Source organism: Marmota monax, unplaced genomic scaffold (genome assembly GCF_021218885.2).
Source record: "Marmota monax isolate L192 unplaced genomic scaffold, Marmota_monax_Labrador192_F-V1.1 WCK01_AAM20220418_F8-fsc00006, whole genome shotgun sequence".
Classification (NCBI taxonomy): domain Eukaryota; kingdom Metazoa; phylum Chordata; class Mammalia; order Rodentia; family Sciuridae; genus Marmota; species Marmota monax.
This window is the reverse complement of record NW_026693712.1, coordinates 10,048,043-10,069,741: the sequence shown is the minus strand read 5'-3', so window position 1 is coordinate 10,069,741 and position 21,699 is coordinate 10,048,043. Positions and strand designations below refer to the sequence as shown.

General features: G+C 46.3%; 1 protein-coding gene across 2 annotated transcripts in view; it reads left to right on the top strand.

Moving 5' to 3' along the window:
• Window positions 1-21,699, top strand: part of Afap1l1 (actin filament associated protein 1 like 1) — a 59,179-nt gene that overhangs the window by 4,896 nt on the left and 32,584 nt on the right. For both annotated transcript variants that reach the window (XM_046460290.2, XM_046460289.2), the window contains exons 2-3: window positions 19,835-19,963; window positions 21,319-21,402. In XM_046460290.2, the coding sequence (XP_046316246.1) occupies window positions 19,835-19,963; window positions 21,319-21,402 (213 nt within the window). The remainder of the gene's footprint in view (window positions 1-19,834; window positions 19,964-21,318; window positions 21,403-21,699) is intronic.

The following is a 21,699-nucleotide window of genomic DNA, read 5'->3' as shown; positions in this document are numbered from 1 at the left end:
GCCTGAGGACTCAGCAGAGTTAAATGGTTCAGAGAAAGGACAGATCTGGGCTTGAGGTTTTGCTTCGTTTTGTTTCTCTTTTTTTTTTTTTCAGGGGTGGGGGTGTACTAGGGATTAAACTCAGGGGCACTCAACCACTGAGCCACATCCCCAGCCCTATTTTATATTTATTTAGAGGCAGGGTCTCACTGAGTTGCTTAGTGCCTCACTTTTGCTGAGGCTGGCTTTGAACTGGAGATCCTCCTGCCTCAGCCTCCCGAGCTGCCACCATACCCAGCTGGGCTTCAGTTCTGATTGCAATTTTCTAGCTATCTGATCTAGGACAGATCTGACTTCTCTGATCTTCAGTATCTTCATCAGGTATGCCATGAGAAAGTAATGCACATAGGCTAGCACTCGGATGTTACCAGCATGCTGCAGTAGGCTTAAGGAGTCCCGTGGGGGCATAATACTTAGCCTTACTCCCCTCCCTATTAGAGGGCTCTGCTGGTCACTGGGCCCTGCTTCCATTTCCTTGTCACCATTGACCCTTGTGGTGTTTGGCTTCTCTTTTAGTCAGGGTTTTTTTCTGCCTCCCCCTCTAATACCAGTTTCAAACTCCCCTTTTCACATGGGTGAGCCACTTGCCAAGTAAGTTCCTCCCTCCCCACCCTCTGCCAAGAACCTATCATTACTCCATTCTCATTTTTGGTCCAGAAAAACAATCCTGCTTTTGGATGCCATCTCACACCCCAGCTTCTCATACCCTTCTTACTTAAAAAAAAAAAAAAAAAAAAAATTCAACTGAACAAAAAAGTGAAGCCATTTATACCCTCCTCCCTTACACACACACACCACCCCGGCCCCTAAGCCCTGTCTTCCTTCCTTTCCGGGCCAAACTTCTCAAATAAATATTGGGCATTCGCAGTCTCCTGTTCCTTCCCACACCTCTCTTCACCTCCTGCAGCCTCACTTCCAATCACACCCTAGGCTGAAAGCCCCTTAGAAGGGTCACATGTGGCTTCTTCCTCTTGTGTCATCTTTCACCTCTTCCACATCCCATCTCCAGGACTTCTCTGTAGCTCCGTCTCCTTTCTGATACACTCTTATTTTGCGCAGGTTTTGGAGTCAAATAAGTCCAGGTTAAACAGCCACCTCTCCATCCCTCCAGGAAACTTTTTCTCCTGAAGCAGGCTTTCTTTCCACCTGATCCCACTGTTACAGCTGCTCAGAGCCTTTGGGCCTCTCCTTCTCTAAGGCAAGATGGATAACTAAGTGGTTCCCTCAGATCATAAAGTAGGAGGAATGACCCCAAAATGGGGAGACTAGCATGAAGTGATATCTGCTGAGCACCCAGTACCGGGCCCACAGCAGCAGATTACCAGCTGTTAATTCCCATCTTCTCCCTCTTGCCGTACCTTCTCACTTGCTCTGTCTATATCTTCTTATTCTATCTCCTGTGATGCTGTAGGCCTTCTCCCCCCTTGCTCCCACCAGCTCAGCTCTCTCTCATCTCTCTCCTGCAGAGAACCAAGCCCATGGAAAGGATGCCCATTAACAGCCATGATTGGGCTTCTTTCCTACATCACCTCCTGCCTGTGGTACATTTCCACTCAGAGGTCAGCTCAACCTCACAGTGACCCAATTTTGAACTTATCTTATTCACCACCACATCAGACGACCCTTCCTGTTTCTCTTTTTCTGTTAACAACACAGCCGCGTGAGGAGCTATGGAAGGAAATGGGGGTGTTTGTGAACAAGACCAAATTTGAAGGTGGGACAGGGGTGCAGTTTCCAAGTAGCAGTCTTGTAGGAGTGATAATAGGCAGGCTTCCCAGAAGGCCCTACAAGAGCTTAAACGGGAGTTGATTTGGGTTCAATCTAGGAGAAGCACACTAATGAAAAGAACTGCTCAAAGATAGACTCCGAGCCGCCCAGGGACATAAGGAAGCAGAGCATGAGTGACCCTGGATCAGAGAAGCCACAGAATGGCTCCCAGGGAACCCACATTCTGTAGATTAAGGACTCCTGTCACTTAATAATCAAGAGGTTTCTATGGTCATGAACCTTTAGTCCACAGTAGAGAACAGGCCTTCTAGGAGGGTACGTGCTCCCTCAAGCATTCCCCTTTTATTTAGATGCGGACTGTATCATAGTTTTTAAGGAAATTTGTGATGATTTGTGTTCAAGGATGGAATTTGTGAAGAAGAAAGTCTAATGCATTTAAGTTATTTAGTTATTTAAAACTATCGATCGGATCAGGCTTCAACCCTTCAGTTGTCACTGTTTGTAAGATATAAGTGACAGCCCTTGTGGTGGCCCTCCAGGCCTGCACCATCTGCTCTCTGCTCCCTTGGCCCTGCCTGCCTCTTGCTGTGTGCTGTCCTCATACTGGACTTTGTCCTTCCAGCCTTGAATACTTTGTGCCTTCACCTGGGCCACCCCTGCTAATCCTAACTCTCTGCGAAAACGTTTCTTCCTCAAGGGTGCATTTTTCTAATCTCCCATGCTACACTCCCTGTTGCAGGTGCTCGGAGCCCCCGGTGCTTCACTGGTTGCCATTTTCACAGTTCTGGTTGACTGTGGGCCTGAGTTAGCTGTTGATGGGAACTCTGTGAGGACAGGGCTCTTCTTTCCTGGTTTACATCCCTTTTCCCAGCACCCAGTACCATAGGTAGCACATAATACCTGCTCAAGAAGTGTCCATCAAGATGATGGATAAATGACACTGAGAGTATACAGTTCACAGAGTGGAAGTTGGATGTGGCCATTTTCCGTCCCAGGATTCTCCAATTCAATGATTTCCAACATACAGACAGCAAATGTAGGACTTTATCACTACCCATCACTTCCTTTGCCTTTATACAATTAAATCCCAAATCCTGTTGACTATTATTGGGAGATGGATCTTGGATGGCTTCCTATATCCTGTTGCCTCCTGCAGGAGCTTCCTGTTTCCACTCTTGCCTTCTCCAGCCTGCCTTAAGGACCATTCCCTATTTGTCTGAAGAAGTGGTTCTCAAATCCAGCTGGCCTCAGTATCATGCCCTGTAGAGCCACCTGAAGAAATACCTGAGATCTGATCAGTGGGTCTGGGTTGAGATTGAGAAATCTGCCTTTGTTGCAAAGCCTTAGGTGATTCTGTTGTTCTCCCAGGGTGACAGCCTCTGTCCTTAGGCGCTGCTTTTACTACCATCCTTAACCCAGCTCGAACACTTCCAGGATCCCCTGTTGCCTATTCTAGTTTCTCCTTTCACACTTTTCAACTAAACGGGACTCTAGAATCTGGGTCTGTTACTCAAAGTAGCCTCTCTGAAAGCTCGAAATGTCTCATTTTCTTCAAAAAGGCATGCAAAATGTTTTATTAAAGCCCCATTATGTTAAAACTCCCCTTATATTTCCCCCGCCAAAAAAAAATCTTTGTGCAGAATGGACCTCCTGAGATACACTGTTCCCCTCAAGCTTCTCCTTCCTCACTCACCCGATGGCCTCTGCCACAGACTCTCAGGTTATGTGAACTCTGACCCCCAATAAATATCCCAGCACAAGTGCCAGGGTAGAAATGGGTCTGGACATGGAAGCCAAAATCTCACTCCTAGCCCTGGTTTGGCCACTCACTTAATACTTTAATAAAGCCTGGAACTTCGAGAAGCATTTTGACATCCTCGGTGGTGTGCACTTCAGCCTAGCCTCAGGGATGCTGAGGATTTCCTGCAGATGCTGAGCCACCTCTGTCCATGGTAATCATACACACTCTCAGTCGCCTTTTACTAGGGGTTTCTATGGGGAAGAAGGAACTCATGGGATAGGGAGGATCATCAGAAGAATGGACCACCACAGTCCTTTTCTGGAGACTTTCAGCCCTGGGTTTTGCTTCTGTGACTTCCCTCAACCCTGGCAATGAAATGGAGAACAGAGACAGTCTCCCCCATTGGACCCGTGCAAAAACTGAGTTCTAAAAGATGATTGCAGTACTCCCTCCCCTTCCTGGGAGAGACCAGCTCAACATCACTCCCCTGTGGGAACTTCCTGCCACATCCCCACTTCTGCCCAGCCCTCTCCTCAGGCTGGGCTTTTAGAAGATTTGAATGTATTTATTGAAATGTTTCCTCTATGTATATATGAATCCTGATGTTTAGGGGTGTCTTCTGCATCATACCTCCAGTGTCTAGCATACAGTAAACACTTAACATTTATAGCCAAATGCTACTTACAGGCAAGGAACAGTAGCACATGCCTGTAATCCCAGTAGCTGTGGAGGAGGCCAGGGCAGGAGGATCACGATTTCAGAGCAATTTAGCGAGGCCTTAAGCAACTCAGCATGACCCTGTCTTTAAATAAAATATAAAAAGGGCTGAGAATGTGGCTCAGAGGTTAAAGCAGTCCTGGATTCAATTCCCAATACCAAAAAAAGAGAAAAAAAAATGCCACTTCCACTGAGCATTCACCATGACTCAAATCCTGAAGTAAATACTGTCATTATTCCCATTTTACAGATTAAGAAACTGGATTTTAGAAAAGTCCATTTATTTACCCAGCCCCGCCTGCCTCCATTGCTGTCCACTGCTTCTCCATGAACCTTGAAGCCCCTCACCCCCAAGTTAGTTATTATATGAAAGATTAGCTAGGTAAGCCACAGAACTAAGTAAAAAATTCAAGGTGGGGACAGGAAGGATTCTGAGAAGAGAAGGGGAAGGGAATCGTAACCATTCCAGGAAACACCCTCCATCAGTGGAAGGGTCCAGCCAAGTAGCCCATGTGAAGTTTAATGACTTGCCTTCCCCACTGTAGCCCTCAAGAGTTCTGGAGTTTAGAACTCAAGAACCTCTCATGCTCCTGGGATCAATGAAGAAACTGACCCAGAAGGCCCAGGCAGGGCTTGTCCTCCACCTCAAATTCCATCTGGGGAATCCCAGTCACGCCCAGAGTGGGCGGCAGAGGTACAAAGCTGGCCAGGCTTGATTCTTCTTGGCACAGCTGTCAGGCTGTGGCAGGGGCAGAATGTGGCACCACATTGCAGTCATTCCAGCTCTGGGGAATTTACCAACAGCATGCCACACAGAAGGCAAGCTGAGGGGCTTTTTATAGCCCTCTAAGAACCTAGAGGAAAACTGATCTCCTGAGAGAGAAAAGTGGAACATGTGTCTTGTCCAGGCATCGTCCCCAGATGCCCGTGATTCAATTTAGAGCAAGAGTCATTGCTAGGTGAGCAGGGTAGGGTGGAGGAGCCCTCTCAATGTTGGGAGACAGGGGTTCCAGCCTGACTCCTCAAATCCCCTAAATGGGATTCAATTTCTTCACCTGTCAGGTCAAAGTATCATAGTGCAGAAATCATACATAATACCCACCCACCACCTGTTATTGTAAAGAAAGTTTTATTGGCATGCAGCCACATGCATTCATTCTGTATGGTCTGTGGCTATTTTTTCACTATAAGAGCAGAGTTGAGTGGTTGAAACAGAGGCCATATGTGGACCGCAAAGCCTAAAACATGACTATCTGGATCTTTAGGAAAATTTTTGTTTGTTTGTTTGTTTGTTTGCCAGCGCCTGGTGTAAATAGTGGAGAGATCAGCAGTGCACAGCAGAGGGGGAGGGTTCTGAGGGCGTGTCCAGACAGAAATGAAGCCCTGGCCTTCACCACACAAGAGTGGGTTCAACAGTAGTGTTGGAAGGACTCCAGAATGCCATTTAATGGTGTTTTTCAAATTACTTTTAGCCTTCAAATCCTTTGAAAAAATCTGAAGACATAGAACTGCTCAAAAGGTGAGGTGGGAATGTGAGCACTGAGCCCACCCACCCCATCCCTCCTCCTCCTCCTGGGGGTCCTTAGGGAAGCTCTGCACATCTCATAGGTTTCCGCAGAAGAGCACTTGAAAACCACTCATCTAACCCTGTGCTCCTAATTTTATCACGAGAGAAACTAAGGCCCAAGGGGCAGCAGGTCACTTGACAGACCCCTCAGTGAGTGTTCCACAGAACCCCTAACGTGGTCTATCAGCAGAGCATATCTCGGCTGGGAGAAAAGCCTATGGGTTGACTTCACAGGGCATGGGGCAGCCATCAATGGCCATGAAGTGCCCTTGCTGACCCAGCAGGAGTTCGGGGCTAACTTGGCCAGGACAAATGACCAGCCCATATATCACCCTGAGTGAGTGAGGGGTTGGGAACCTTCTTTTCTAGGAACACCAGAGCCAAAAGAAGAAAATTAAAATCAAAATTAACCATATATGTTTTTATTTCATTGATACAAGACACATTTTTCTAATAACTCAGAACATATCTTACAATTGACATATTTATCTGCTTTTTCTTGTTTTGCAAAAGATGTTGTTCAATAGATAAAAACATCTTCCAATCAGTTGGCATCTTAGAATGGAGAAATTATGGTAATTTATACCAAAGCTTGCTTTTGAAGATGGAATCAGATTTATTCATTTGTAGAATAAATATTTACCCTTCCTGCCCATTCTTGTTGAAGGGTGTGCTGAGAGCCGATCCTGCTGATAGCAAACCAAGGGCGATTTTTTTTTAGCTCCACTTGAACCAAAAAGAAAAGTGATCTTCTGGGACTGTGCCAGGAAGTCAGGGAGACTGATGGCTTTTCCTCACCTCCAGCCAGCAACCAGGTGCAGCTTTGAGGGGTCTCAGGGGGTAAGCTCAGGGTCCCTGCACCCCGAATCTCCCACTGTAACAGAGAAAATGAGACTTGGCCACAGTGCCAGTGACTTGGATCAGATCTGGCGAGTGTCCATCAAAGAGAATATGTAAAGAACCAGAAGACCCAAGTGTCACTTTTTAGCCAAGAACCTCAGGAACACTGTGGGATGGTCTTTTAGGTGGGAAAAAAAAATGGGGAGAGGACTAAAGAAAAGTCCAGAGAGTGCACAGGGCAGCAAAACAGGGCAGCAGGCCTGGAGCACCGAGGACAGGTGGAAATGAGACCTCCAGATCCTTCCAAAGAGTGGAGCCTATTCTCCAGGTCCCTAACTGGGTGTGTCCCTGTCCTTAGAGGTTGGGCTGCCCGTGATGGGTACCTAATAATAGAGGCAGATAAGGCCAGACCCAGAACCAAGTGCCACAGCTGCAGTCTCCGGTTGCAGTGGGGGTGGGGGGATCCTGGCGCTGCTCCTTCCACTCTGCACTTACCCCACGGGGTCTCAGTTAAATCCACACAAAAAAAAAAATGGAGATAACAATCTCTGATTTACCAATGAGAGATGACTGGATTCAGGCAGGGAAAGCTCTCAGAAGTGTTCAATCTTTTTAAAAACGTGAAAGCTTGAAATACACGTTTGTGAGTGATTGGCTCCTTCATCAGTTGGAGAGGAATCCAAGTTATCTCTGCAGCATTTCACTCTCGCTCCTTTCCTTGCATGGCCACTCTGGGAAGAGATGGAATGACAGAGAGAGTGGGAATAAGGAAGTGGGAGCCTGTGAGCCTCTTTGTCACCAGTATCACAAAGGAAAGCTGACATCCGGGCCCCAGGTAGCTGTTGACCAGCTGTGAGCAGGAAGAGATTATGATGTGCTGCAATTTGGGGCCATTGTTAAATAAAGCCAGCAAGCAGTGAGCTCACATCAGAATGCAAAGGGGGGTGGGGTAGGGGTTGGACAGAAGTGGCCAGTTAGGAGCTGACGCAAATCCTTAGACTAAGATTAGCTCACCTTGGTGTTGAAGAGCAGAGCCAGGTAAAGGTTTCAACTCTCCAATTTCAAGTAGAGTTAATCAGCAAGGCTTTGGGGCAAGCACCTGTAGTCTCAGCTACTAGGAGGCTGAGGTGGGAGGATCCTTGAACCCAGGAGTTTAAGACTAGCGACAGAACAAAACCCCATTTAAGGGAGGTGGTGAGAAAAACTAGAAAGGAAAAACCAGATAGAGGTTATTGTACAGAATTGTTAGTGGAGAAGCAGAGGAGACATTCATCCAGGGTCGTTCTTCCATTCCATGGAAGAGGACCTTTCTCTCGCACCTCACAAGCCCAACTGTAGTGCAAGAACCAACCTCAGCTAGATTCCCATTAGCGCACCCTCAGGCATCTGCAGAAGCTCTTCTCGTTCCTTCACACTAGGGCTTCTGTGAGCTGACTTGTCACCTAATCTTGCACCCTTCTGAGTGGAGTACTGGTCAGCCTTGTCCCTGAGTCCCACAGTTTCTGTTGTTCAGCTGGGAGTGGAGGCTGGAGGTGACAAGTAGTGGTGCAATTACTATTAATCACAGTTGATGATTTACAAAACTGCAGGGTGCTCTCAAATCACCCAGCTCAGCCAGACTTGGGTCTCACAACAGGCCTAGAGGTAAGCGGGCAGTCTCGATCCCCCACTCAGATGCTGAGGAACCTGAGGGTACCAGTCGTGAAGCAACCTGCCCAGTGCTGCATGGTCAGTTAGCATGTGGCCAGGGCTGGGGCCCCTGGATTCTGGCTCCAGTGCCTATGTTTTCTCCACTACACCAAAACATGGCACACAGTGGAGGCCAGAAATATTCCAACCCAGGCCACAGTTAACCTCTCTGAAGGGCTGGGAATACAGCTTAGTGGCAGAGCATTTGCCTAGTGTGCACAAGGCCCTGGGTTCAATTCCCAGCACTGCAAAAAAAAGAAGCAGCATCAGAGTTAAACTGTCTGGGCCTCAGTTTTCTGTCAGTAACAGGGAAGAGTTCCTTCTACACATGGCTGTTGCAAAGAATAAATGAGGGCATAGGCACAGAGTGTTAGGCACCGAGAATTTTCTCCCAATGGAGTAACATCCAACAATCAGAGGAATGAACACAGGGACAGATGGCAATAAGAATCAATCTTTGCAGCATATTAAAAGAAAAAGCCAAAAAACATTACCTATAGCATTGTCCTCTTTTTGGAGATCACAACCAAAATTTTAACAACAACAAAAATTTAATGTATATTTAAAACTAATTTTTTTTTTTGGCACCGGAGATTGAACTCAGGGGCACTCGACCACTGAGCCACACCCCCAGCCCTATTTTGTATTTTATTTAGAGACACACTCTCACTGAGTTGCTTAGTGCCTCCCTGTTGCTGAGGCTGACTTTGAACTCATGATCCTCCTGCCTCAGTCTCCAGAGCCGCTGGGATTATGGGCATGTGTCACAGCACCCGGCACAACTAAAATTTTTAAATGTATATTTAACAACTAAAATTGTAAATGCATGTTTTCAGGAGCACAGCAGTTGCAGCAAAACTACATATGAGGGACAGAGGGGCATGATGAGCTCTGCAGCAACTAAATGAAAGTGAGAGGCTCATGGGCCACTGATGAATGTTTCATGTGAAGCAAAGATTGGGATAAGTCCAATTTTGTCCACCTGAGACCTTTTTATTTAGTTAGGCTTTTTTTTTGGGGGGGGGGGGTGTTTTTTGTTTGTTCAGTAAAAAAAAGAAAAGAAAGAAAAAAAAGAAATTTTTAGTTTTGAATTGAACCCAGAGGGCTTTTAACCCCGAGCCACATCCCCAGCGCTTTTTATTTTTATTTTTTATTTGAGACAGGGTCTCCTTATATTACTTAGGGTCTCACTAAGTTGATAAAGTTGGCTTTGCATTTGTAATCCTCCTGCCTCAGCCTCCCGAGTCTCTGGGATTACAGGTGTGTCCCACCACACCCAGCTATTTTTAAAAATAAATGAAAATGCTAGGCACAGTATCTTCATTTAGGAAGTATTCAACTAAAAAAGGCTAGAAGGTATTATATTGCAGCAATTGGAAGCTGAACCTCTGGAGTTAAGGCTAGCTTTGAATCTCAATCTGCTTGCTGTGTGCCTTTACACAAATGACTGCCTCTTTGAACTTCACTTGGTCTATGTGTAAAAACAGCAGGTAAAAACAGAAGGTATCTTGTGGGGTCATTAGGAGAATTAAATGAGGTAATTCATGCAAAATGCTTAGTACAACATCTGATGATCACTTAGGAGCTTGCAATTCCTACCTGCTTTTATTGACAGGTATCCCAGACCACCCCTGGGCCTGCTCTGGTTCCCCAGGCTTGGTGAAGGAGATGGTGCAGGCCACCCAAAAGGAAGCAGCTGCCATCTTGCAGCGTGGAAAGCTGAGCCAGTGTGTCACGGTTTTCCACTTCCTCCTGGAAACATTTCCTTTGTGAGCTAAACAGGGAGGAATCCGCAGACAAAGGAACAATTCTGGGAGAGCCCAGTCCCACAGCCAAAAGTTATTTCCTCGGTGGCTGGCCCCCACCTCCTCCTGTGTGGTCTGGAAATGACTTAAGGAGAGGAGGCTGGGCTTCCCTGGTGGCCCAGAGCTAGAAATGAGGTGCCCCAAGGGAGAGCCTCCTGGTGGATGACAAGAACGGGGACCGAGCTGCTGCTAGGAAGAGCATTGAAGATGCAGAACTTCCCAAGCCTGTCGCCCTAGCCTGGCTCCTGGGGATAAAGTCACCAAAAACACCCCCAAGACCTGCTTTCCCATTCATTTGTAACCTCCCTGAGCTGAAGTAACATGAGGTGAGAGAACGGTGCGAGTCTGCCACCCCTAATAATAAGCCCTGGGTGTGCAAACCCTTCCCCAGCCATTCCTCATTTCCCCCTCATGCAGGGGTTTTCTAAACCTCTTCTTATGAAGAGGAAGATGGTGGTCAGAGTGGTTAAGGAACTGACTTAGAGTTGCACACTAGTAAGGGGAGGAGCTAGAACCCAAGTTCTTCCCACTGGTCCTTCCCACCTCCCTTCCTTATGATGTTTCTGTTTCTATCCTGGGGAGTCAAACTGCTACTATTCTTTTCAGCATAAAAGGATATTCAGTTTCCTGCAATAGCTCTCATTAACACACACAAAAGCCTTCCAAGGTGACCTCACCACCCCTTGCCCTCCCTCTCATAGGGGCTATATTTAACTCCTGGGAAGCACTGAGCACCAGGCCCTGGGTATGCAGCTGGGCTTGCTTTGACTCTTTTCCATCCTGAGTGCACCATGATCTTCCCCATCCACATTGGGACAACAGGAAGTATTTGGGTGATAAACAGTGGGGTTCCAACCAGTGCAGTCCCCTCCGACGTTCTGTCCGCTATCTGGTCTTCCCTTGGATGCACAGAAGAGATCTTGTAAATTCAGAGGAAGGAAGTGAGACATCCCTGTGTTCCCAGCTGGGTAGACTTGCAGCAACTTGGAAGAGAAGGGCCAGGGAAAGAGAGATTTCCGAGCCAAAGAGTAGAATAGGCACTGCTACCTGCCTTACTGTGGAGTTGCTGCCTCTGCAGAATGAACCCTGAGTTGGGCACTGACAGAAGCAGCATGTTGGGGGGAACTGGAAGAGACATCATAACTGCCCCTCCTGTTCTGCAGTGCTCAGATCCCACACCTGTAAAATGGGCTGTCTCACCTTGGTGTACAAATTAATTGATATAAATAACACATGTAAATCTCTTAAAGTAGGGTATGCCTCAGAACAGTAATGAAGAGTAATATAAATAACATTTCTTGAGTGCCTACAGGTGTCGGACACCATTCTAAGCACTTTCATGTATATCAGGGCCCATTCCCACTGAGAAGACACACTCACAGATCACCAGTGACATACGTGAGGTACATGAAGCAGGGACAATTTATCAGTGTCCACGGCTAGAAAATAGGGAACAGGATATACACTCAGGTAGATGGGGTTACTCAATATCTGTTACTTATAATTATTCCCCAATTATGTGTTAGAATTAAAATTCATCAATGACAAAATAAATCACTGAATCCATCAGCAGCCATTCCCACGGGAGGGATTCAAGTTCAGCAATATGGAGTCTTTGGAGAACACACACACACACACACACACACACCACAGTTCTAAAGGATCAGACGCTATTATTGTGCCAGCTTGTTAAAATACAGTATGTAGAAAATTATCTCTAAAATCATAATCAAAATTTTTCAAAGTAACACTGTTTCTCTCTCTCCAAACAGGAGCCTTTATGAGATGTAAATTGGGTTATTTTGCTGCATAGAAATAAGAAAGGAAATCTGAATAAACCCAAAGAAAAATTGTAGGCCTTTCATAAAACCACAGTCCAAAAACTCTTCTTATTTTCCATTTTAAAATTGGGCCAGCTGCATTTCTTCTGACTAAAAACAAAGAAGGATGGAGTTGTCTCTGTCTCCTCTAGAAAGATGCTTCTCAAACAGTGAGGTGGGGGAAAGGGAAATGGCATTTCTCCCTGCTGCTTTGAATTTATCAAAGTTGTAACTTCCACACTGTCACCAAGCATTTTTGTCAGTTCCAGAGTCTGAAAGGTACATGGGCATGAGGTCATGTGTCAAGGTGCTCAGCTCTGGTGCCCAGCCTGTATGAGCCCAACCTGAGGTTGGCAGAAGTTTAATTCTTAATTTGTCTTTTGTCATGGGAATTAGACTCATAACCTTTGAAATTTTTAAATAGTTATGAGCTTCTGTGTGATCACCCTTACTGGTTGCAATGAATGTCTTTTGATTGAAGGTTTCATTCCAGCTGCACTGCATCCTGGGAGCCAGAGACAGCACTTTCAGCTTGGGGCTAAATTTCTGCTGTATAACATCTTTTTTTTTTTTTTTTTTTTTTTTGATACTAAGGATTGAACCCACTAAGCCACATCCCCAGCCTGGTTTTTTTTTATTTTTTATTTTGAGACAGGTCTTGCTAAGTTGCTTAGGGCTTCATAACATCCTGTTTTTATTTTATTGTACTTGGGAGGATGGAGGAGCAGAGAGAAATTTGATCTTAGTTTTAGTTGAGTACTCTCCAAAACAATAAGCATTCCTTAGTTTAATCTTAGATGTATTTTTAAATAGGTTATCATCATATTTGAAAAATGTTTTTGCAGCCTAGAGAATGAGGCTATCCCCTACCTTGCGTTTCTGTGCCTGACCCACTTTAAATATTGAAAATTTATGAACAATAATTAGTTCATTTCTTCCTTCTTGTTGTTGTTTTAATCCTTGGAATTCACCATACCACTCCAATATTAACCTAAACCAAGTAAGAAGAATGAAATTTGCTTATGGTACTAAATTAACTTTAGACATAAAGGCCAGCATGTCCTGATTGAGGCCCCCTCTCTGCCCCCAGACAGGACAAAAGACCTGGACCAGTAGTAAAGATGGGAGAGGGCAGGTTAGGAACTGGTGAATGAGGTCTTCCTGACTGGGGATGGTAAGGGCACAGTTCTGGGTTGTATGTCTGCCCCTCCAACTAACGAATTTTGCCCCCTCACCTGGCATGGAAGGATCCTTGAAATGGGAGCACCCTGAGGAAAGGGGAGCCACTGCCTCCTGCTACAACCATTCTGAGCTCTGTCTTGGGCCCAAAGCCATGGGCAATCCAGGTGGGGAGATTTGGTACAATCCATGATGTCCTCTTGGCCTATCCCCCACCTATACATACCAGTGCACCTGAAACTTCATGCTGGAGGTCACATAGGAATGAAGAGAGCAGCTGTGCAGTGTGATGAGCTCCTTATACAACACATATTTCATCTTCACCATGAGCTTGTGAAGCAGCTACTGTTATTATGTCCACTGTCTGCACATCAATTGGAAGCTTAGGAAAATTAAGAAATTTCCTCAGGGGCCCACAGCTGAAAAATGACCAAGCCGGGAGGGGAGCCTGATTGTCCATGGACTGTGTTCTTAGCCACTCTTCCAATGACTCAAGCATCAAGTTTTGTGTGAATTTAGCACTAGATACTATTTTCTCAAGTGGTCATGTGATCATAGTCAAGTCAGGTAACCTCTTTCTTTGGTCCTCACTTTTTACATCTTTAAAATGAGTGGATTAGCCAGCACAGTGTTGCACACCATAATCTCAGCGGCTCAGGAGGCTGAGACAGGAGGATGTCAAGTTCAAATCTAGCCTCAGCTAAAGCAAGACCTTCAGCAACTTAGTGAGACCCTGTTCCTAAATAAAATACAAAAAAAGGGCTGGGGATGTGGCTCAGTGGTTAAGTGCCCCTAAATTCCATCCCTGATACCAATAAATAAATAAATGAAGATTAGACTAGGTCATCAAAATATTATATCTATTGAATTAGTGTTCACTGGGCATCTACCAAGTGCTGATTAAGATTCAGGCTCTGTCCTCACTGAGCTTATTACAACAAACACACATCTGTCACCAAATACTATCTGATCAGTACTTTGGAATCTGCATGGTTCTAGGAAGTGTCAGGAAGTAGCAAGTGACAACAACAATAAGCAATATGGCTGTCATTTAGTGTGTATTTGTACCAGATGTAGTGTTATGCTAAGGGCCTAGAGGCATGACCTTCGGCCTCCCTGCCCTTGAGGCTGGGATCCCACTATTCTCATTTTACATAAGACAAAACCAGAGCTCTCTTCAGCTCAGAAATGGCAGTATAAGAATCCCAATACTAGGGTAGGGATATAACCTCAAGGTAGAGTACTTGCCTTGTATGCATGAGACCCTGGGTTCGATCCCTGGAACCCAAAAAAGGAAATCCTAGTACTCATCATGAATCTGTCCCCAAAGTCATACAACTGTGCCTAATCAAAGTAATACTCCATATTCCAGCCATTTACCATCTTCTCTTGGGGCTCTTATTCCCTCGACTCTCAGTTATCTCAAGAGGGTCAGTCCATGGGCTGGGGATGTGGCTCAAGCAGTAGCGCGCTCGCCTGGCATGCGTGCGGCCCGGGTTCGATACTCAGCACCACATACCAACAAAGATGTTGTGTCCGCCGAGAACTAAAAATAAATAAATTTAAAAAAAAAAAAAAAAGAGGGTCAGTCCAGTGATTTTTTTAAGGAGTATGGGTTTTCACCATATTCCTGAATTTCATACATGCTCCCTGTAGGACGTTTGGTGGAGTATTTTGCAAAGGTTGAAATTTGAACTGGTTACAATGGAATCACCCGGGTGGAGTGCTTATTAAAATGTAGATTCCAGATCCTAAGACTACCAGGTCACTCTCTGGATAAGAGGTTCAGGAACTGATGTTACCAACAACCCCTAGAAAACTCAGTCTTTCTGAAATTCGAGGCAGCTATCCTAGTGGTACGTGTGAGCCCTGGCCAGAATTATTTGTCATTTGCATTATACCCATATGACTTCTGTGGTACGTGTGAGCCCTGGCCAGAATTATTTGTCATTTGCATTATACCCATATGACTTCTCTCAAATTAAATTCTCTGATGGATGAAATCCCTGTGGTTGGATTCTCCAATACTAAAAACAAAGCTCTCATTGAAAGCGTTTCTATATTTGCTGCACTTGAAGGCTGTCTTGGGGTGAGTTCTGCACTGTTCTAGAAAAGCCTGGTGCTGGCTGAAGGTTTCTGGTATCCATGATATACAGAAGGTTCTATCAGGTGAGATCCCCTAGTTATGTCTGGTATTCTCTTTGAGTAACCTGATTTTCTTCTGTGAGGTCCTCACAGTCAGGGCTGTGATATTCAAATAGGCTCATTAGAAAGAGGGCCATGGAGAAGGAATGTCAGGCTGGACTTGGAGGCTGAAGCAGGAGGATTGAGAATTCAAACCCAGCCTCATCAACTTAGCGAGACCCTGTCTCTAAAAAATATGAAAAAGAGCTGGGAATGTGGCTCCGTGATTAAGCACCCCTGGGTTCAATCCCGGGTACAAAAAGAGAGAGAGAGAGAGAGAATGTCAACCCTACAGTGAGGGCTGCCCACCCACAGGTGAAGGGGTCCCCAGTCAAAGAGTTGGGAGCCCCAGTGAAGTCACACCCTGACCCCTCAGGGGGAGGACTTGGAGAGGAAGCCCAGCAGTACCTCTGCCAGCCTCTGCTGCACTGAGCTAAGATCATAGCTGTTGAAACCAACACCAGGACTAGGCAGCCTTTCGCTCTTCCTCTGCTTCTCCCTGGCTCAGGCCCTTCCTTCTCTTCCAATCTGTTTGGACTCCAGTGATCACATCTCTGTTAAATGAAAAGCACGTAAAAGTCAAGGTCTCATGTGAAGAATCCCATCAAAGACCAGGAAGGAAACAAAAAATGCTGTTATGAAGCTTGGATACTAAAGCTCATATGATAAATACAGAGAACTCACGGGGAACTGCATTGTTCTTATTAGAAGCAACAGTAACAAAGTTTATTGTATGTATTGGAAGCAGTAAGGCAGAGCACTTAGAAGCAGGAATACCGCCACATGCAGGTACTTGCTAGGAGCAGCAAGAAAGGGTTGGAACCTCAGACAGAAGGAAAGAAACGAGAGAAAAAGGAAGACAGGGAGGGAGAAGAAAAGAGATTTAAAGAAACCCAAAATGCTGCCAAGCAGGGGGGCACATGCCTGTAAACCCAGCTAGTCAGGAGGCTGAGACAGGAGGATTGCCACTTCAAGGCCAGCCTGGGCAACTTAGCAAGACTCTGTTTCAAAAATCACAAGGGCTAGACTTGAGTTGTAGCTCAGTGGTAAAGCTCTTGCCTAGCAAATATGAGGCATTGGGTTCAATCCTCAGAACCACATAAAAATAAATTTTAAAAAGGTATAGTGTTCATCTACAACTAAAAGAATATATTTAAAAAAAAAAATTAAAAGGGCTGGAGATGTAGCTCAGTGGTGAAGTGCCCCTGGGTTCAATTCCCAGTAACGCAAAAAAAGGAAAGAAAGAAACTCAATAAGCTGAGCAATCTGGGTTCATTCACTGAGCACAGCAGTTCTCAAGGTAGGTGTTGGGATAGGGGATATCTGAGGGATCCCCAAAATGCTTTCAAGGGGTCCATAAGGTCAAAAGTGCTTTTATATAAATAGTACTAAGATGTCACACGCCTGCCTCACTCATTCTCTGAGTGTGTGCAGTGGAGATTTCCTGAGGGGACATGGGAAGATGTGTCCACTCCAAGAGTGTGTTCTTGTGGTTCTAGAAGGTCTCAGGTTTCAATGTTAATGCAGTTTATATTGGCAGATATTGGAACCACCCTTACTTCTTTCTTCATCTAAAAAAGTAAGGGTGAGCCTGAGACCTACCTCAGAACTTGCACAAATACCACACGGAAATATATTTCTGTGGTGAAGATACTAGAATGAGGAATTCGGCCAGTCAGAGTTAGTAGATGTGCAATCATGGACAGAAAGAAAGAAACGAGAGGAAAAGGAAGACAGGGAGGGAGAAGAACAGAGATTTAAAGAAACCCCAAATGCTGCCAAGCGGGGTTAATGCAGTCAATATTGACAGATAAAATACCCCAGGGTACTCCATAATTTCTAAAAGTAAAAAGGAATCCTGACACCAGAGGGTTTCAGAATGCTTGGCGTAGAGCCGAATTGCCAGCAACCCTGAACTCAAGACTCGGGCACATGACAGCAGAGCAGATTGGGAACTTGTAAATGAGAACCACAGCCGCAGGCCTTGGACAGCTCGCTGCCCTTGGTGCCTGCCTTACTGCATTTACTGGGACGTCCCCTGTGAGTCACTAATTGTGACTGTGCGTGCAGAGAGAGAGAGAGAGAGAGAGAGAAACTGAATAGAGAGGATGCCTACTGGGACAATATCTTGTTTATTTTTCCTAACCCCCAAGTGGCCCCCCTGACACATATTTAGCATTCAGTAAATGCTTTGAAATTACATTAACTGATGTTTGGTGTGTCCCTAAGGGTGCCAGAGAAGTTCATGATTCTATCTGAAAAGTTTTCTTTCTCAGCCAACTCAAGTTTGGTTGAAATTATTTTAAATGAATTCCTGCTTTAAATAGGAGCCCCTCCTAGCCTCTCCAATCCATCCAGAACCCTTGCTTCTCTGTCACTCTGGGGACAGCAGGTCTCCAGGCTCCTTTCACCCAGCTCTGGGTTCAGCAGCGCACCCTGGAGCAGTACCACTCAGTGGCTCTAGGAATTGCACAGCCTGGGAATCAGCCGGGCTCCACCCCTCTGAAACTGAGGAACATCCCTTAGGTCTCCTCAGCCCAGGCGTCATGTCCTGGAAAATGTGTATCCCAAAAGCTGCTCACATCTGTGCCTGGGGGTGAGGCAGGAAGTGCCTACCAGTGGGGAGCACTCATGAGTGAGCTGTCCCATCCAATCCCATCTTTAGCTTCTATTCCACAAATTTGAGGAGAAGCTTGACTGCTGCAGAGAGACAACAATGTCACATTTTCCCAATAATGCCACCATCTCTACAGACAATTTCCATTTAAAAGAAAATCCAAAGAGTGGACATCTATACATCCCTTCTCTTGTCAAACACACCTGGCGCACCTGTGCTGAGCAGACGCAGTATCATAGTCCAGCCCACACCTTCTGGAGCTAAGCTCCTGCTGAGAGAGACAGACCCTCGGAGGCCTGCGCAGCACAGGTCAGCAAGGTGAAGTCTGCAGAGGCAGGGAGCAGCTGACTGTGGTGAGCTTCTGCTCTGAGCAGGCCCAGGCACGACGAGCTTGGTGGAAGAAATTCTCACAGCCACCGAATGAGGCAGGTACTGTTGTTAGCCTCCCTTCACAGAGGAGAAAACTGAGTCACTGGCAGGCGAAGTAACTTGTCAAAGGTCTCGGAGCTGAGGAATAATGCAGTTTGAATTTGAACTTGGCACTCTGGTCCAGGTCTGGTTTTCTTAGGCAGGATGTGACAGCCTCTTGTACATGTCCCAGACCCCACAGGTTCATATCAGTCTTCTGCTTCCTCAGGGCATGCAGGGTGGAGAGAAACACGTGGGAATCATGGCCAGAGCGCAAGTCCTGGTCCTTCAGCTTGCCTCTGTGACTTTAAGATAGTTACTCACCTTTGTGCAAGTTCTGAGATAGGTCTCAGGCTCACCCTTACTTTTTTAGATGATTAAAAAAGTAAGGGTGAGCCTGAGACCTATCTCAGAACTTGCACAAAATACCACAAGGCAATGTAGTTAGTTCTGTAGTGAAGATACTAGAGTGAGGGAAGTCATCCAGCCAGGGTTAGTAGCTGTGCAATCATGGAGACGTTTCTGAGGCTCAGTGTTATCCTCCATATGATGGAGACAAGAAAATGCTTGATATGAGATTTAAAAGGTACAATAAGCATAAAGGTCTCAGCATTGTTCAATACAGGTTAGCTTTTATCATAACGCACAAGTGTATGGTAAGACAAAAAGCAGGACAATACTACTGTGATGAAACTGACCCTTGGCCTTAACGCAAATCAAGTCCCAAGTTACTATTTGGGACAGAAAGATATCAATGACATCATGATCTTAGTATTTTCCAGTCTTTAAAGGATTCTGTGCTCTAGCATCTTGCAACTCACTTTGGTCACAGACCTGGGAACTTGTCAGAAATGCAGACACCTGGGTCCCACTCCAGACCTCCTGAATGTGAATTTGCATTTTGGCAAGATCCCCAGGTGGTTCCTAAACACACTCAGGTTGGAGAAGTGCTGGTTTGAGCATGGGAAGAATGGCAATGACAGCTTTGGGCATGGAGTAGGAAGGGTTAATGTTTAGTTTGGCTCTGGCCAAAGTGCCGGAAACAGAAGGTTCCAGAGATTGAAGCATATGAACTGATGGGACAGGAAGGCTCCTTCCTGCCTATATCCTGGATAGCCAGGGGCTCCAGCTGAGCCCTGCACTGAGCCCCCCTAGACCCGCAAACAGAGAGCAGACTGGGACAAAGGGAGGCCCGGGCACCTCTGCCCAGGGCTGCCTGGGTTCAGAGTGGCCGGGGTGAGCCCAGGGAGGTATAGTCCTCCGGCCAAGGTCATCTGAGGTCTGAGGCAGTGTGAGGAAGCCTGGAGGAATGCCATGGGGCTAATGAGCAGGGCCCCCCAAGGGAGCATGGTGGCCAGCACTGGGACAGCTGTGTGAGGGCCCTGCCTCTCCCTTGTGTACCAGGCCCTGCGCTCTGTCCCCTCCAGCCCAGGCTTCAGCGGGTGGGGAGGGCCAGATCCTGCATGCAGAACTCTGACTGGCCCTGGCTTTTCTCCCCAGTGCTGGAGCAGCTGCTCCCGGAGCTCACTGGTCTGCTTAGCCTCCTGGACCATGAGTACCTAAGTGACAGCACCCTGGAGAAGAAGATGGCCGTGGCCTCCATCCTGCAGAGCCTACAGCCTCTCCCAGGTCAGCCCGGATGAGCCACTCCTCTACAGACAGCTGTGTCACCCTTGACCCTCCTCAAGGACCTTCAGTAACTCCCCAGGGCCTGTGCACATACAGGTTCCGCTCACAACACACAGGTTCTGCTAATAGCATGCTCTGGTCTAATGTTCTTGTCCACTTAGAGCCTGCTCTTCCACCTCAGTCCTGGCAGTGTTCTTTGTCCTCCTCCATCCCCAGCCCTCCACACGTTCACACACAAGAACACATTGCATTCATCCACTGAAGGACATCTAGGTTGGCTCCACAGTTTAGCTATTGTGAATTGTGCTGCTATAAACATTGATGTGGCTGAGTTCCTGTAGTATGCTGTTTTAAAAATGTAATGCAAAAAAATAATAATAGTAATAATAAGAGAGCTCATGTATAATGGCATAATTTGGTGTGAACACATTTTATATGCAGAGTTACAAAAAATTATGCTGTGAATGGATAATAAAGATAGCAATGCATTCCACTATTGTCATGTAAGAAATAAACTTTGAATTTTTTTTTTTAAAAAGAACACATTGCACCCACATACCTGCCACACATGACCCATAATACTCTCACAGGACTCACACAGCACTCTCACACATGATGCACTCCTATGCACTGCACATGACCCACAATACACACTACATACACCACACGTGCACACAGCACACGCACATACACAAAGGTAATGCTCTGAGCTACACCAGACAGACCCCCGACACACACGCATGTGCACCTCACACCCTCCTGCACAGGCATACAATCCTGCACACACTTATCCTCATGAGCTGCATCCCTGCTTGTGCCCACCTAAGCCCACATCTCTGCCCATTACTATCTGCCCAGCAACACGCTCTGCCCACTGGCTCCATCTTTTCCTCCACATTCCAGGTCAGTTGATGGCACGATGCATCTCTCTGAACTCCAGGCTATACCTGTGTCCTTCCATGCTCAGGGAATCTGAAGGATGCTGTGGGAAGTTACCACTGAGTGACTCTAAACCTTGTTTCCCAAAAAACTGAGTTGACAATCCCTGCCACCCTCACAGGACTCTTGGGAGGAAGAAAAGGGCAGCATTTTTCCTAGTGTGCTCACTGGACCCCGTCCCCTGACCATTCCCAGAATAGCCCCGTAATACTAGGTTTCTGGGCCTCCTTTTACTTAGAGACAGATCCTCAGTGACAGAGTAAAAATGAAAACAAAGTGTGAAAAACAGCACAATGACAGGATGTGAGCGTGCTTTGCAAAGTGAGTGCTGAGCTCCTGAGGAACAGGAGTCCACGCAGGGCGGGTTGGACTCATCCCTTCCCCCCTCACAGCCAGTGTCCTCCCCTCCCTTCCAGCTAAGGAAGTCTCCTACCTATACGTGAACACTGCTGACCTCCACTCGGGGCCCAGCTTTGTGGAGTCCCTCTTTGAAGAATTTGGTAAGTGCTTCTTCCAACCTTGGTTTTGACACCATCTCTCCCAGATGGCTGGGCCTGGCTCTAACATTGCATCATGGAGTCACTTTGGGTTCTCTGGGCTCTGCCAGCTCTGAAAATGTAATTGGAATTTACAGTTATAAAAATGTTCCTGAGATTTGAGGAACAGTAGGAAGAAAAGTATAAGTCAAAGAGTTCAGTACAGAAGGGGTTTCTCTCCCTCCACGGCCTCTGCCAGTCATGTCCTCCTGGGACCCTGGCTGAGCAGTCCAGTGTCTAAGCAGAAAATGAGAGCTGTGT